General features: G+C 46.5%; 5 protein-coding genes across 22 annotated transcripts in view; 3 read left to right on the top strand and 2 right to left on the bottom strand.

Annotated features, from left to right (window-relative positions):
• sdt (MAGUK p55 family member stardust) overlaps window positions 1-2,284 on the top strand; it is a 74,033-nt gene extending 71,749 nt beyond the window's left edge. For all 14 annotated transcript variants that reach the window (XM_065868302.2, XM_017086766.4, XM_036820173.3 and 11 more), the window contains one exon: window positions 102-2,284. In XM_065868302.2, coding sequence (XP_065724374.2) covers window positions 102-296 — 195 coding nt within the window. In that variant the 3' untranslated portion in view covers window positions 297-2,284. The remainder of the gene's footprint in view (window positions 1-101) is intronic.
• A 432-nt stretch (window positions 2,285-2,716) lies between these two features.
• On the top strand, window positions 2,717-3,588 carry LOC108018854 (uncharacterized). The gene is made up of 2 exons (XM_017086443.4): window positions 2,717-2,946; window positions 3,002-3,588. The coding sequence occupies exons 1-2, from the start codon at window positions 2,832-2,834 to the stop codon at window positions 3,394-3,396; spliced, it is 510 nt and encodes a 169-aa protein (XP_016941932.3). The 5' UTR covers window positions 2,717-2,831; the 3' UTR covers window positions 3,397-3,588.
• A 30-nt stretch (window positions 3,589-3,618) lies between these two features.
• On the bottom strand, window positions 3,619-5,601 carry sni (SDR family oxidoreductase sniffer). The gene is made up of 3 exons (XM_017086859.4): window positions 5,208-5,601; window positions 4,338-4,389; window positions 3,619-4,281 (listed from the first exon to the last, which is right to left on the bottom strand). The coding sequence occupies exons 1-3, from the start codon at window positions 5,331-5,333 to the stop codon at window positions 3,716-3,718; spliced, it is 744 nt and encodes a 247-aa protein (XP_016942348.1). The 5' UTR covers window positions 5,334-5,601; the 3' UTR covers window positions 3,619-3,715.
• Window positions 4,828-10,385, top strand: Trxr1 (Thioredoxin reductase 1). Of its 4 annotated transcripts, none has more exons than XM_017086858.4 (4): window positions 4,828-5,043; window positions 8,431-8,776; window positions 8,844-9,070; window positions 9,139-10,385. In XM_017086858.4, exons 1-4 carry the CDS (start codon window positions 5,028-5,030, stop codon window positions 10,023-10,025), a joined length of 1,476 nt encoding a protein of 491 aa, XP_016942347.1. In that variant the 5' UTR covers window positions 4,828-5,027; the 3' UTR covers window positions 10,026-10,385. The 4 variants fall into 4 exon arrangements, with proteins under 4 accessions (XP_016942347.1, XP_016942345.2, XP_016942346.1 ...); XM_017086856.4 differs by lacking the exon at window positions 4,828-5,043 and adding an exon at window positions 5,875-6,316; XM_017086857.4 differs by lacking the exon at window positions 4,828-5,043 and adding an exon at window positions 6,623-6,713.
• A 752-nt stretch (window positions 10,386-11,137) lies between these two features.
• Window positions 11,138-14,258, bottom strand: ND-75 (NADH dehydrogenase (ubiquinone) 75 kDa subunit). Of its 2 annotated transcripts, none has more exons than XM_017086958.4 (6): window positions 14,111-14,258; window positions 13,711-13,898; window positions 13,302-13,633; window positions 12,215-13,241; window positions 11,665-12,153; window positions 11,138-11,609 (listed from the first exon to the last, which is right to left on the bottom strand). In XM_017086958.4, the coding sequence occupies exons 2-6, from the start codon at window positions 13,891-13,893 to the stop codon at window positions 11,445-11,447; spliced, it is 2,196 nt and encodes a 731-aa protein (XP_016942447.2). In that variant the 5' UTR covers window positions 13,894-13,898; window positions 14,111-14,258; the 3' UTR covers window positions 11,138-11,444. The 2 variants fall into 2 exon arrangements, with proteins under 2 accessions (XP_016942447.2, XP_016942448.2); XM_017086959.4 differs by lacking the exon at window positions 14,111-14,258 and adding an exon at window positions 13,967-13,985.
• Between the last annotated feature and the right edge of the window lie 916 nt (window positions 14,259-15,174).

Genomic DNA, 15,174 nt, shown 5'->3' with positions numbered 1-15,174 from the left:
ATTTAACTGCAAGGGTATACCAACTTAGGCTTGCTGAAGTTAGCTTCCTTTTTTGCTTTCGGTTCTAATCAAATTCTAACCTCGTGTTTTCTCTTTACCAGGAGGAAGAGCTCAAAGACATCATTGCCACGGCCAGGGATATGGAGGCCCGTTGGGGTCACCTGTTCGATATGATCATCATCAACAACGACACGGAGCGCGCCTACCACCAGCTGCTGGCCGAGATCAACTCGCTGGAACGGGAGCCGCAGTGGGTGCCCGCCCAGTGGGTGCACAACAATCGCGACGAGTCATAATGGGGTCACCAGCCCCGCCCCCACTACACCGCCCACTTCCCCTAGGATCCACCCGCCTAAAACCCAAACAAAATACAAACCAGAAACCAACCCAACTCTTTGTAAATACAATTTTCAATTGAGCCATGAAGCGGAGAGCAGGATCGATTCCAGTCCAGTAGTTCGGCTTGCCTGCCGATGCGATGAACCCCCTACCCCTCCAATATTATATATATATATATATATATTTATATACTATTTGTTGCATATGTGCATTTTAGTCTTAGTGCGAATTGTTTTTAATCGTGTGTACCCCTGTTTTGAAAGCATTCCAATACAAAACCCCTTTATGTATGTTCACAAAATTTTGTTGTTCGATGAACCATTTTGCGGAGATGCCACAGAGAAATCTAGAAATCTAGCACTTTAGTGATTTCTGTGGCATTGCCGGTTATTATTATTATTTTTTTTATTACGACTACCACTAACTTATATTGTAAACCTAATTTTTTTTTGTTTAAACTAAGCGAGAGCACTTCCTTAATTTCAAGGGGCAAATTGAAATTGTAAAATAACGAATCAGCGATGGAAGGCCAGAAATGATATGATAGTACCCTAGAACCCAATAAAATGTGTAATAATACCCATAAGCGACTCCGAATATTAACAGAGCCAGAACAATCCGTAGGCAGCTGTCCAATGGGAGATCCGATGGATACAGATACAGATTCAAATTCAGATACCGAAACCGAAACAGAGACATAAACAGAAGCAGATTCAAATGCAAGTGTTGCAATTACGTAATCTATTTACTTTATAAAATATATACTATACGGATATACATACACATAAATTATAAATCGAAGCGTACTTAATACAATTAATTTTTAAAACAAAACGAATGCAAGAGCAAAGCGAAAAAATAAAAAAAACGTTTGAAAGAGAAACAACAAAATCAGTAAGTCATTGCCAAAAAAAAAAAATTAAATAAATAAATGGGAGTTAGACGACGATGATGATGATGATGAGGAGATTTAGGAGAATCAACTTAGAGAAACCACTCCACGAGCGAAATTGTTAAAAACAAAAACGGATACGGAAACGGAAAAACAAAATATTTAGCCAACTTTAAGCACTGTAAGATAATGGAAAACCCAATAAACGAATGCAAATAGTAAGCCGGCAAGAAAATGCATTAGACTAAGGCATCAAAAGAGCAAAAGAAAAAGCAAAAAACAAAGGATTTCCCAAGTAAATGTTGTTGTAATTAATTATTTAAACCAATTCGTCTAGAGAACAGGGAGGGCGGGATGCAAAGTTGGTTTCAACTCCAACCACAACTAACTAACTAACGAGCCGACATAGTTGCGATACGAAATCTACCATGCATAATATAGAGGTCTATACAAATTCCATTGAACAGCAGCTAAAACCAGAATTTTATATTAAAAGATGAGATGTATGGGTCAAGTAAAATAGCAAACTATGTTACGCGATGTTGAACACTTGAAAGATTCTAAAAGCGGATGATATCTAAATATACCTAAATATACATATACGGTCCGGTTTCCGGTTCCGTTTCGATTCCAAAATGGATAAATGGGATTTGCTGCAGAGTTTCCCCCAGATCTTATCTTATCTCGGATCACTAGTAGATGCTTGGATTTTGAGATTGATAAATCGAATTCGGAAATGGAAACGGGACTAGTAATAATAAAATTCGAAAATATTTTTTTTTTGTAGTCAACAAGGTATAAAAAATGTGTGTGCAGTAAATCTGTTTAAGTTTTTATTTATGTATGTGTGTGGTGTAGCAAAACTAAACTAAATACGAAACAAATACCTAATGAAAAACAAAATGGATTACAAAATAGGCACGGTTTAATAGCCATTGTACGAAATTAACGACATTTATGAGTAACCCTAACGCAAGAATGCGGACAAAGTCAGATGAAATAACAATATTAATAATAATAATAAAAAAAATCGACAAACCAAGAAATATAAAATTTAGACAGTGTTTTTCTGGGTGGAAGTTTGGTTATTTGGAAACTAAAATCCTTTATTCGAATGGAGATAATATTTATTTACTAAAAACTCTTTGGTCAAAATTACCAATATACTAGCTAAAGGGACTTAAACCATCAAAATTACAAAAAAATAGTAAGTCTGACAAAAAAATATAATATAATATAATATTTTTGTGTGTAGATAAGTTTTTAAGAAAAAGTTTTTTGTGCAATTTAAATTATTACTGAAGTTTGAATAGTAGTAAGGAAAAAGGAATTTGAATGAAGAAATTATTTAATTTATTGCATCACAACATTATTGATTAAAAACTGAATCCTAAGCTTTTTACCCCTTCTTTTACGCGCGCATTTTTTGAATGTATAAAGTAGGCTGGATTTTTTAGGACATTTGTCAATCAAGTATGTTCTCACATTAACGTCTTGGCCACTTTGCAGTTTTGACAAAAACTTTTTACCTGCTTTTATTATTATTATTATTTGTGGAGCCGAGCAATCGAAGCGACAGGATCTGGACTGAGAAGCCACCATGGCACCACCGCCGCTGCCTCCTCCAGTGGCCAATATCCCCCAGCCGCCGCTGGCCTCCGCTCCACCGCCACCGCCAACGGGGCAAAACATAGCGCCATCGGGAGCGTTTCCGGGTGAGTTTGTCCTGGTTAAAGGGTAGGCTTAAATCTAATTAAATCCCTCTGACAGGCTCACTGACTCCCGGCTGGAATGATCCGCCACCACTTGCGGGGGATGCCTTGACCCCCAATGCCAACAGCCGCCGTCCACGCCTCGATCTTCGCAAGCGCGTGGCCCACCCGCTGGACGGCAAGTCCACCGGCCTGGTAAGCATGGGTCCACCTCCTATGGACGCCGCCTCACCCCGTCCCGTGGCCATGGTGCCGCCACATCGCCAGAGCTCCCAGCCGGAGCTTAACCATACACTGGGCGGATCACCGGATGTATTCGTTGGAGGCGCAGCCCCCAACGCCAATGCCAATCCCATGCGCCTTCCACCATTGCCCCAGGCGATCGGCATCGATTCCTCCAAGGTGCCGGTGGCCAAGGTGCCGGTGGCCAAGGTGCCACCAAGACAGAAATAACACGTAGATGTCGCATAGTTAAGGGCCTAGATTAAGGAACTTCAAAACACTGTGTTCTCGGGCTGGCTGCCAAAATCATTATTTTTCTACATAATCCAATTAAGACACCTCACGAACAATACAAAATGCAAATGGCTGGGCTGTTAGGGGCAACACACAAACTCAGAAATAAAGGTTATAAATTAGAATTTACCAACCATGTTGATTATAAACTACCTAAAATTTTAATTTTGTAGCACCCTTGGCATAAGAGCCAAATTTATTCAACAACAAATAACAAACAGGAGCGAAATGCAGCTAAAACAGGCATTGTCGTTCTTTACCAGGCCAACGGAGTGCCATCGTAGTTGACAAAGCCGCCGTTCTGCTTCTCGCCCAGCTGGCTGATGGTCTGCACAATCTGACCCGTGCTGGTGGGCACATCCAGGGGCGCATTGGCGCCACCCATGTCGGTCTTCACCCAGCCCGGATGCAGGCTAACGCACATGATGCGCTGCGGATACAGATCGACGCTCAGCGACTTGGTGGCCGCATTCAGCGCCGACTTTGAAGTGCGATAGGCATACATCCCGCCATCGGTGTTGGCCTGAATGGAGCCCAGGATCGAGGACATGTTAATGATGGCGGCACGTGCCACGCCCATCGGCTGCGACTCGTTCGCCTTGGCCGCCTTCTTCAGCAGCGGCAGGCAGGCCTTGGCCAGCATAATGGGCACCACCGTGTTGGTCTGCAAAGAGTCCATCAGCTCCTGCGAACGCACGGCCGTTATCCTGGCCGATTTGGGCGCTATGCCGGCGTTGTTGAAGAGCACATTGAGGCCTTGCTCCTGGGTCACGCCATCGATGTCGGCGATTAGCTTGTCGTAGGCCTCAAAGTTTCTCAGATCTGCGGGGGAGTTTCAGTTGTTAAATAGTTGTGGTTGATAAGTGAACTTTACTCACCAATCTCCAGGATGTGGATATTTGAGTGGTTCTTGGCCAGATCCTCCAGCTCCTGTGGAATAAAAAGAAAACAATGGGAGTGTTTAAGAAGTGTTAATTTTCCAAAATAACTAATGCAGATAATATTATATCAAAATTAAATTATTCTCACTTTTCTCTCACAAACAAAGAAAATGTATGTATACAAATGTAATTGATTTAAACTCAGTTTTTATTAAGTTAAGAGCTTCTGCACTTTCGAGTCACCTTTTATAAACTTAACACGAAAATAGAAAGCCTTTTAACAATCTAGCATTTGAAAAAGCGCGCCAACAATTAGCCAGTACACTCTCCCAGCGTAGCGGAGACATACACCCAATACTACCGATAGCCCCGTTGATATCGATATTTTCACAGCTATCGATTGCCAAATACTAGAGAAATTCGAAAACGATCGATGAATCGATACTGCCTTTCGCCACCTCTACTCCCCACGTTCGTACGAAAGTAAGTACAAAAGCTATTGCAAAAGTTGGCCGCTTATTCGTTTCGAGCTTTCGTTTCGCGAGTGCCGACCGCCTAAAACACGCTCAGTAGTTTTCGACCGCCGTTTCGGTAGTTTTCTATTTCCGCCACTACAACATTTACTATCCAACGTTGATCCTTGTTTTCGCACTTATTTACCTCGAGAAGCTGCCAAAAACACAGATAATGGCGCCCGTGCAAGGTGAGTTTACGGTTATTTGCGACTGGAAGGCGGGAATAACCGGGTAAATTACTGGTTATTACCATATAGTATAGGCTATAAAGGTTTAAGTTCTTGTGGATTGTTCGCGTAGTTTCTGAGCGGCTGTGAGTCACCGGCGGTTTACTGGTCAAATCCAAACTTACCTTGGCTTGTTCGCGATTGCGGCAAGTGGTAAAGAGATGCTGCGGCGGCTGGGGAAGACTGACCAGGGCCTTTACCAATCCGAGGCCCAGACCTCTATTGCAGCCGGTAATCAGGATGGAATTCATGGCGTTTACACTATTGTATATTCCTTACGCCTCCGACGATCTGCGATCCAAGTTTCTGCTCCAAATCTAATCGCGCACTTGAGATAAAAGACCAATAAAGGGCGGCACTATTACTATTGCCGTCTGCTAAGGGGGATTTCACCAGACCCAGACCCAGAGTTCCAGATGCAGATATCAGGCGACTTTATTGCCGTAACACAAGCGTAAAAATAAAAACGTAAATTCTGACAACCGGCTGTGTGTGTTCCCCCGGGCAGTGTTGCCAACCATCCGCAAGAGTTATCGATACGGCGCATTGCCAAACGTGCGTTTCGAAAAATTCTAATTGGCATTAAGGCGGAACACACAACTGTTGCAAATCCGCTTCACCAATTGGGATCCCGATCCCAAGCCCAATTCCATTCCACATTCCAATGTTTTCCCTTATTTTCATTTCCCTGGCGCATTTGCATTTGCGCTCTCTCTCTCTCCTTTTCTCTCTGCTTCTGTTACGTAGCCGTTTATCGGCCCGCTTGCCCTCCCACCGCATTCGCAGCATTCCCGGCCAGACCATCGACGTGTTTGTGTTGTGTGCTCCTCCGTCTCCGTCAGTTTTTCGCCCTTTTCGCGAATAGTTTCGTTTCCAGCTTCCAGCTGCTGGTGGTAATTGGAAAGGGGGGTGGGCTCCAAAATGAACAACTTGTGCAACTCGTCGAGATTCTCCGTTACGTTGTTCGTGCGGCAGTGCTCGACGATTTTAACGTCGAGCATTCGAGAGAGAAACAAGTGTTGTTGGATTTCCAGTTGTTCGGGTGCACAACAGACGTTCCAGCGAACGATGAGCTCAGGACAGCGAGGATCGCGCGACAGTGCTGGAAGTCCAGTGGCGGGGGCTGGTGGAACGGGCATGGGGGCCGGCACCAGTGCGCCCCCCTTCCAGCATCCCCATTGCGACCGGGCGGCCATGTACCAGCAACCGGTGCGAAAGATGAGGACCAAAGGAGGTGAGCGTCGATATCGATCACCACTTCTCGGGTTGGGGGTTGGCAACGCGGCCCGATAGTCGGGTTTCCCTCTCCATTTGTTGTTTCTTTTTTTTGTGGGCTTCTTGTGTTTAACCGACGCCATTATGCAATAGCCGTTAGTTGCCGCAGACCATTACTTTGCTCTTATTACTTGGCTTATCGGGTTTCGTACCTGCGGCACGTATTCGCAAAGGTTTAGGCCGCTCCATCACATTTGCACCGTCATCGCCAATCGTCATCGCACCCCGTCCAACTGGATTTACAGTCCGGGTCGCAAAAATAGCACCCACCTAGGGTATAATGTTGAAGTACTTGGTCTGTGCCATCGTCGTGGGCGCCAAAAATGGCGTTTCATCAAAATATACTAATCAACAAGGTTCTGATTCATGCATTTTCTATTTCATGATTTTTAATATTTCAATTAAATAGTAGTAAACTATAAAGCCCCTTAGTCATTTGTTATTAAGTATTTTCTTCAATGACGTCAACTTTTTTTTATTATTCCAATAAAATATACTCATAAAAATGTTCATTTAAAAATCAAAACCTCTACGGTTCAAATATTTTTAATCAATTAACTATTGTAGAAATTTCTAATGGACTTCCCCTTTTAGTTCTCTACTTATTTTTAGATTACTCCATTCTTAAAGTGGCTCTTAAAGATTATACAAAAAAACACCTCTGATAAGAAAACTTAAATATCATCGAAAATATTTATGTGTTTATAAACGTATCCACAAAATCAAGTTCCCATGTTAAATAAATAATTAGCCAATCGATCTTCGTGTCGCGGCTTTTATTTCTAAAAAACAGAAGGGGAAAAGTAATATAAACATCATATACAGTGTTTTAAATTGCAGTTTAGCGGCATGATAGATTTGTTTATAGCCCCGACTTTTGTACACATGTGTGAATTTCGTTTGATGCTCTTGAACAACCCTTTGCGGAATGTTCGAGAATCGCTTTATGATGATTTCACCATATCGGTAGTGGTGTGCATTCCGTATCTATATTATCCGTATCTGAATCTGTATCTCTGCTCGACAGGCAAACATCTTCGATACTTGCATCATCATTGCCGCTCGTCATCGTCATTCAGTTCCGCAATTTTAATTGCAGTGTGTGACGACGACAACAATCGTTTATGGTCGGTCCCCCGTTTCTGTGCAGGATTGATATGCCAGCCGATTAGAACTGGTGTTGTTAGTTTTGGGGCGTAACCATGGTGAAATCCAGCAGGTCAAAGCAAACCCCTGGGCGTGTGAGTGGGCGGACAGGGAGGCGTGGTAGGTGGCCATGTCGCCGGATGATTGCTCCAGTTTGATTCGAACTCTCTGACCCAGTAGCATGCTATCGCCGCCTGGCATCTGGGGCGAAGGAGCTCGGAGATTGCAGGGCGCAGATTAAGGACTACGGATTGCAGTAGGCCCAACAGTCTTGGTCTCCCTCTCGGTCTGGATGCATCTGTTCGAGTTTGTGCCCGTTTCCCAGTTGGTTGAGGGCGAACCACGCCACCGGAGGAGCATCTACCGATCCGCCTATCTGGACATTCGACTGCGCGAGGAGTCGGCTAAAGGCAGGAGGGGATTACTCTTATCATTGGTTAAGGCTAGTCATGATAGTGGGTCAAGAACCAGAGAACTTGTGACATATCATTGATAAGGCTTCTGAACTAATCTAGATACTGGTTAGGTAGAAAATAGATAGCTATAATGTTTAACATGGTTATTATGGTATTATTTCGATAGCAATGTTATTGGAAAGGCATGTCATTCCTAAATCCAGCTTTATTTAGCTAGTAATGAATATATTATCAGAGGAATAGGTAGAAATTTAAGAACATATCTGTATATTCTGGCAAATTAAAGGGATATTTGTGATTAGTAAGTGAAAGTTCCCTTAAAAATGAAATATTACCATTATATATGGAAGTTTTAGTGTTCTCTGATCTAACATTATTGAGCTGGTGACGAGGATAAGTTTAAGATATAATATGAAAACTCAAGAACGTATGTGTATAACCTGGAAAAATTTGGGATATCTGAAATTTCAAATCATACTAATGACAAACCAATTCCTTTCTTCTCCTCCAGGATCCTACGACTACGACCTGATTGTGATTGGTGGCGGATCAGCTGGCCTGGCCTGCGCCAAAGAGGCGGTCCTCAATGGAGCCCGTGTGGCCTGTCTGGACTACGTCAAGCCCACGCCCACCCTGGGCACCAAGTGGGGCGTTGGCGGCACCTGCGTGAACGTGGGCTGCATTCCCAAGAAGCTGATGCACCAGGCCTCGCTCCTGGGCGAGGCTGTCCATGAGGCAGCCGCCTACGGCTGGAACGTGGACGACAAGATCAAGCCGGACTGGAACAAACTGGTGCAGTCCGTCCAGAACCACATTAAGTCCGTTAACTGGGTGACCCGTGTGGATCTGCGCGACAAGTAAGTGTTGGCTATGGCTTCGCTCAAGAAATTCCCCATTATTTGTACTGGTTTTTGCCCCCCCCAGGAAAGTGGAGTACATCAATGGCCTGGGCTCCTTTGTGGACTCGCACACCCTGGTGGCCAAGCTGAAGAGCGGCGATCGCACAATCACCGCCCAGACCTTCGTCATTGCCGTGGGCGGCCGACCTCGCTACCCGGACATTCCCGGAGCCGTGGAGCATGGCATCACCAGCGATGACCTGTTCAGTTTGGATCGCGAACCCGGCAAGACATTGGTTGTGGGAGCTGGATGTAAGTGGTGCCTTACGTTTTAACCATTAGCTTGGTGATAATCTATTGGTATTCTATACTTTGTGCAGACATTGGCCTGGAGTGCGCTGGATTCCTCAAGGGACTCGGCTACGAGCCCACCGTGATGGTGCGCTCCATTGTGCTGCGTGGCTTCGACCAGCAGATGGCTGAGCTTGTGGCCTCCTCGATGGAGGAGCGCGGCATTCCCTTCCTGCGCAAATCGGTGCCCCTGTCCGTTGAGAAGCAGGACGACGGCAAGCTGCTGGTCAAGTACAAGAACACAGAGACCGGCGAGGAGGCCGAGGATGTCTTCGACACCGTGCTGTGGGCCATCGGCCGCAAGGGCCTGGTGGACGACCTGAACCTGCCCAATGCCGGTGTGACTGTGCAGAAGGACAAGATTCCAGTGGACTCTCAGGAGGCCACCAATGTGGCGAACATCTATGCCGTCGGCGATATTATCTACGGCAAGCCAGAGCTGACGCCCGTGGCCGTTCTGGCTGGTCGTCTGCTGGCCCGCCGCCTGTATGGTGGATCCACCCAGCGTATGGACTACAATGATGTGGCCACCACCGTGTTCACGCCCCTGGAGTACGCCTGCGTCGGTCTGAGCGAGGAGGATGCCGTCAAGCAGTACGGAGCCGATGAGGTGGAGGTATTCCACGGCTACTACAAGCCCACGGAGTTCTTCATTCCCCAGAAGAGCGTGCGCTACTGCTACCTGAAGGCGGTGGCCGAGCGCCATGGCGACCAGCGTGTCTATGGACTGCATTACCTTGGGCCAGTGGCCGGTGAGGTGATCCAGGGATTCGCGGCCGCCCTGAAGTCCGGCCTGACCATCAACACGCTGATCAACACCGTGGGCATTCATCCCACGACCGCCGAGGAGTTCACCCGGCTGACCATCACCAAGCGCTCGGGATTGGACCCCACACCGGCCAGCTGCTGCAGCTAAAGCGGGATTGCAGCTCAGCCGCCGCTTGGGACGCCGTCGAAGCCCGCTTTGCTCCGCTCCTCCACCCGAATCCAACCTCCAGCATGAATGGTTCTTGCCGCGGCCCAGCGATCGAAGAGTTCAACAGTTTCGTTTCAGTTTCCACAATTAACACCCACACCAAACAGCTCTGCGCAAGGGAGGGACACTGGGCAGCGATGGCGGGCGGAACTCCAGTGGAACTCCACGCGCGACCAGACCATCCCACGACTGCTGCGCCGCCGACATGCACTCAAAATTTTGAATTTGTTTGAACCTATGAAATTAACCATGAAATCCCCTAAATGTATGGTTGAAAAATATAATTTTTCACCCACAAAACTGAGTTTTTACATTGCTAAGGCTTAAATCTAATCTTAACCCAATCTTTGATGATAGTATAAAGTATATTAGGGTCAACCATCAGTGGTTACTCGTTAAAAACATCCAACCTTTAACATATTACGTAAACGTCAATCAGTTTACTGACTGTACTTTCATTAGCCATGCAAATTGTTTAATGGTTGTTTGAGTTGAGTTAAATGAATCGCTTTTGCCCCCTATAACCGATTTGTCTTGTGAACTGAAAACTTGCGAGCTACCAGCTAAATATAGACTAATTGTAAATGCAATTTGGGGTGGTGTATTGACCCATGAGGTTTTGCTAATGACCCGAGAGTAATGGCACCACGGAGAATTTCCTGTGGGCCATGCACAAATAAAATATGGAGAACTTCAAGGTTATTTTCAAAGGGAAATTGCGTGTTAAATTGTAATAAAAATTACACAGAGGCTAGATAAAATCTAACGCATATAGAATAACCTAATAAACTTAAGTTACCAGGATACCTAAACCTAATTGGATATAAGTAATTACTGATGCCAGAACATTGAAAGGGAGGATTCAATTAAATATGAAAATCAAGACTATGCAAACAGTAATCGAATATAAATTATAAGGTTCTTGCACATGGTATGTTCTTTAGCCAGTACATCATTAATATCTCTAACATGGAACAAAGTGAGATGGCAATACAATAAACTAATTGCTTAATATAACGTCTTCCAAAACCCGGCCAGTAATAAATCTCGTATATTTTCTATTACATTTTTATTTTGGTTTTCCTATTTCTCGTATTGAATAACTCCTTTGTTTTGAACAACTTCAAAGACATTTTCATTTACAACTGCCCCAGCGCTGGCGCCTCTGCAGCTGCGTCTGCTATGATCCTGCTCCTCGTTCCACTCCTGCGCTGGCCCATCCTGCGGCTCGTCCTGCTGTCTTTGTGTCCGTTGGTAGATATTTAAGGGGGAGTGCGGGGCAAAAGGTCGAAGAGCAGAGTTTAAAAAAAACATTAATTAGTTATTAGTTTAGATCAGACCGGAAGCAAGGGAGGGCGCTTAGATGGCCACGCTCTGCTTGGCCTCGTTCTCCCGCTGCTGCTTGTTGACCGCCGATATGCACTTGGCCATGGTGGGCGAGGCGCGCGAGACGGCGTCGGTCATGAAGTAGTCCTTTAGCTCCTTTAGCTGAACATCGATGGGGCCGCCGCCAATGGACTTGCTCTGCGAAAAAGGGAATCATCAGTGCTTTTCTCTAACCAAAACCCCCTTCACTTACAATAGTGCCCGCTGCTCCGGCATCGCCGGCTGGCTCCAACTGTCCCAGGCGCGTTAGATGCGGCGCCACATCCTCCAGGCGGTTGCGCAGCTCGTCCAGGTTGTCGTACGGCAGCGGCTGGGCCACCACCTCGGAAAGGGCGCGCAGGATCTTCCAGTCCTCGCGGGCCATGCCCGGTGGCGAGACACCAGGCAGCGTCTGCTGTGGTCTGCCCTCCGTGTTCACGTAGATGGCCTGCTTCTCTGTATAGGCGGCACCTGGCAGCACGGCATCGGCAATGGAGGCGCCATTGTCACCATGCGATCCAATGTAGACCACAAAGCAGTCCTTGGGCAGCTGCTCGCGAGTCACCTTGCCGGCATCGGCGTTCAGCAAGAACAGCACCTTGGGCTGCGCCTTCAGGGCAACCTGTGCGCCAGCCTTGTAGCCCACATCGAGGGCGCCCACCTGGCCGGCGTTGTTCTGCAGCACGTTGAAGGGGTTCCAGTTCTGTCCAAAAAGATAAAATCAAATGGTAACTAGCTTAACAAAGGAAGGACGGCGAACTTACCGGCTTCTTCAGCTTCTTGCAGTACTCGGCAACGGTGGCGTGGATGGCGGCGCCATCGGCACGCTCCAACAGATCGGCACCAATGATGATGGCCGGCTTCTTGGCACCCTCCAGAACCTTGGAGAAAGCATGCGAGCCGGAGCACACATCCTTGACCAAAGCGGCATCGGCACCGAGGTTCTGGTGGTCGTAGGACAGATCGATCTTGGGTCCAATCGAGGCAATCTGCAGTTCGTTGTGGACATAAGCCTTGCGCAGACGGGTGTTGACCAAGGGAGCCTCGTAACGGGGATTGGTGCCCACCAGGAGGACGGCGTCGGCTTCCTCCAAACCGGCGATGGTGCTGTTCAACAGATAATTGGCCCGGGAATCGGTTCCGCCCTGGACGAAGCCCTGCTCAGTGGTGACCACCTCGCTGCCCAGACGGTTCAGCAGATCCTTGAGAGCCACTTGAGCCTCCAGATCGGCCAGCTGGCCGGAGATACCGGCAATCTGTCCACCGGCAGCCTTGACGGCCTTGGCCACAGCGATGAGGGCGCCTTCCCACTCTACAGCCTGCAGTTCACCGTTGGGCATGCGCACCATGGGAGCCACCAGGCGCTGGCGCTTCAAGCCATCGCAGGCGAAGCGCGACTTGTCGGCCAGCCACTCCTCGTTGACGTCCTCGTTCTCGCGGGGCAGGATGCGCAGCACCTCGTTGGTCCGAGTGCTGATTACAATGTTGCTGCCGACGGCATCCAGGACATCAATGCTGCTCACCTTGCGGATCTCCCAGGGACGAGCCACGAAGCTGTACGGCTTGTTGGTCAGCGCTCCCACAGGGCACAGGTCGATCACGTTGCCGGAGAGTTCGGTGAGGAAGAGCTTCTCCACGTAGGTGCCGATTTGCATGTCGTTGCCACGGCCAGTGGTGCCCAAATCATCAACGCCGGCGATCTCGGAGGCGAAGCGAATACACCTAGTGCAGTGGATGCAGCGGGTCATGATGGTCTTTACCAGGGGTCCAATGTCTTTGTCCTCCACAGCGCTGAGGGGTTAAGGGGTTATGTTATAAAGGTTTGCATCATCTGGATCCACTTTCACTTACCGCTTGCCCGTGTAGTTAATGTCAGTGAAGCGGGATCGATCGGAGCCGAAGGCCATGGCCTGATCCTGCAGATCGCACTCGCCGCCCTGGTCGCAGATGGGGCAATCGAGGGGATGGTTCATCAGCAGGAACTCCATGACGCCCTCGCGAGCCTTGCGGGTCAGATCGGAGTTGGTCTTGATGCGCCAGCCCTTCATCACGGGCATGGCGCAGGCGGCCACTGGCTTGGGGCTCTTCTCCACCTCCACCAGGCACATCCTGCAGTTGCCGGCCACGGCGAGTCGTTCGTGGTAGCAGAATCTGGGTATCTCCACGCCGATCTGGGCAGCGGCCTGTGGGTAACACACACACAGATTGGATGGAATTAGATGAGGGATGAGTTGCCCAGGCTATAGCCAGCGAAACTTACCTGCAGCACGGTGGTGCCGGGTGCCACCTGCACGGGAATGTCGTCCACAAAGACCTCGATCTTCTCGGGCGCCTTCGCCGGCGTCTGGGCCACCATGGCGCTGGTGCGCACCGCCCGGCTGGCCATCTGATGTGTGGGCGAGCCCAGAGCGCCCAGCGCCTTGACTAGCGGTGCCCGTATCATATTTTCTGCAATGAATTAGCAGCAGTGGTAACCCAAAATTCAGTTGAAATCGATGGAGCCAAAGGGAAATTACATAAGTGTTTTGGTACACTGGTTCGGTCAACACTACCGGGATATCGATTGTTTGTGGCTGGTGTGTGGTTGCTCCGCCACTTAACCACTTAATATACACTCGGTTAGGCCTTTTTTAAGGCCCCAAAAGTGTACGAAAACCTACCGAAATGCTGGAAAATATTCCTGTGGAGCTCTTAATGCGGAGACAACTTTTTTTATCGGTTTGCTTTGACAGTCGCACCGCGTTGCCAACTGCCGCGTTGACAGCTGACCAACCACGCTCAGTTATCGGTTTTTAAATAAGTAATTAACTAGTTGTTCAGGCTCTGGCGGAATAATACGAGATTAATAATTTTTGCCTTTCCTATTACCAAATTGTATATATTTTTTACAAATGATTTTATCACCTTTATTATTTTTTAAGAGTAGTTGGCAATGCACCTGCTGCCAGCTGTTCAGAATTTGTTTGGCCATTCACATGTCAGCGCGCTTGTTTTCAAATTCAAATCACAACTCAAAGATGGCGCCACTTAACAGTTCCTTAATTTTAACCATTTTAAAAAAATATATATATTACTTACATTGTTTTTACATATTTTATTACTATTTTATTACTATTACTATATTAATAACATCTTGTAAATCTTAATATTTTTCCTAGTTTTGAATTTGTCGTGGTTTTTTTTTGTAAGTGGTCCTTCTCTTTTGAATTTTTATATTCATGTTTTTTAAGGATAAAATCCCTAGAAAAAATTTTTTTTAACCAATTTAGTTAACATTTTTTAAGCCTTTTTAAAAGTATTCGACCAATTTTAGCAATTTGTTCCAAGACAAAAATATTTAATAACTTGTTCTTAAGTTCGGAAACGTGTAATTATCTTACCCAACGAAAAATTATATTAACTCCAAGAAAATTTCGATTTTTAATGTTTTTTGGGAACTGCTAAAGGGGACTTAGATGTTTGTTATTTATTTTTGTTGCTGTTGTTAAATAATACAGAAGCGTTCTTTGCCATCCGCAACTGCCTTATCAGTCAACACCCACGCACACAAATGCATATCTTTTCAGGATCTTCAGCGCTTAATTCGAATTAATCATCGCATAAATTACCGGCTTAAAAGTCCAATGCAGCTCTCCCGCGCTCTTGCAATACACAGGAAAAAAAGGAATGTGATTAAGACTTTTTATAAGATTTCATTTGGTTTAACTATTGGCTTATATTTAAT

The sequence above is a fragment of the Drosophila suzukii genome, chromosome X (assembly GCF_043229965.1).
Source record: "Drosophila suzukii chromosome X, CBGP_Dsuzu_IsoJpt1.0, whole genome shotgun sequence".
NCBI lineage: Eukaryota > Metazoa > Arthropoda > Insecta > Diptera > Drosophilidae > Drosophila > Drosophila suzukii.
Note: the sequence above shows the minus strand (reverse complement) of the source record. Positions and strands in the feature narration are given on the sequence as shown.